A 922-nucleotide genomic window follows, 5' to 3' on the forward strand; every position below is an offset into this window, starting at 1 on the left:
TGGGTTTTGTTGATTATGATGATGACTCGGAAGCAAAGCCATGAGCTTCTTCTTGAGCTTGGTGTTCCAATAGTTCTTGATATCATTGTCAGTCCTTCCTGGCAACTGTGCTGCTATAATTGACCATCTGCAAATTCAAAAAACTATCTAATTGTGGAGATAGAGATAGAGCTATAGGTAGATCTAATAAGTAATAGATACATGCATGTGCAACTCAAAGAAGCCAAAGATCTCTTTTCATTTTACCTCTTTTAGATACATGGATATGATGGACATGAGGGTATGTATATAACTATATACCTGCTTCCAATATTAGCATAAAGACTGCAGATTATTCTGTCTTCCTCGTCTGAGAATTCACCATGCTTAATGTTAGGCCTCAAATAGTTAAGCCATCTCAATCTACAACTTTTTCCACACCTCTTTAGACCTACATATAAAAAATAAACCATCTTAATTATTATGTAGCTACCTAGGGACAAAAAAAGGTTCATGTATGTTATTATTATTACCAGCTTTGTGAGGAAGAGCGATCCAGTTTCCACCAGTTCCATGCTTGTCTATGTACTCTTTCAGCTTTGTGTCTTCTTCAGGTGACCATGGCCCTCTCTTCACATTTGCCTTGTCACAGCAAGGAGCTCTTCCCATTATTTCTCTGATCTTTTTCACGATCCAAATTTCAAACTCAAACTTCTCTGGCTACTACTGCTTCTTTCTCACTTATAATAAGAGACCCTAGTTTTTCAACACTTAGAAAAAATTATTATAAACAAATTTCTCATGATAGCGAACTGATCGAAAGCATCGACAAGACGTTTAATTCATTTTTTATTACACGGTTTAATTTAATTTTCCACTACACATGCGTGCTTTTAAGTCGTCTTATTTAATCCAAATACACTAAAGTCTAAAGTAAGTACAC

General features: G+C 35.6%; 1 protein-coding gene across 1 annotated transcript; it reads right to left on the bottom strand.

Moving 5' to 3' along the window:
• LOC107614332 (transcription factor RAX2) lies at window positions 7–737 on the bottom strand (the record flags this gene model as incomplete). Its single annotated transcript, XM_016316545.2, has 3 exons — window positions 513–737; window positions 301–430; window positions 7–127 (listed from the first exon to the last, which is right to left on the bottom strand). Coding segments are annotated over exons 1-3 (387 nt in total), but the record flags the coding sequence as incomplete, so codon positions are not given.

The sequence above is a fragment of the Arachis ipaensis genome, chromosome B08, assembly GCF_000816755.2.
Source record: "Arachis ipaensis cultivar K30076 chromosome B08, Araip1.1, whole genome shotgun sequence".
In the NCBI taxonomy this organism is placed as follows: Eukaryota; Viridiplantae; Streptophyta; class Magnoliopsida; order Fabales; family Fabaceae; genus Arachis; species Arachis ipaensis.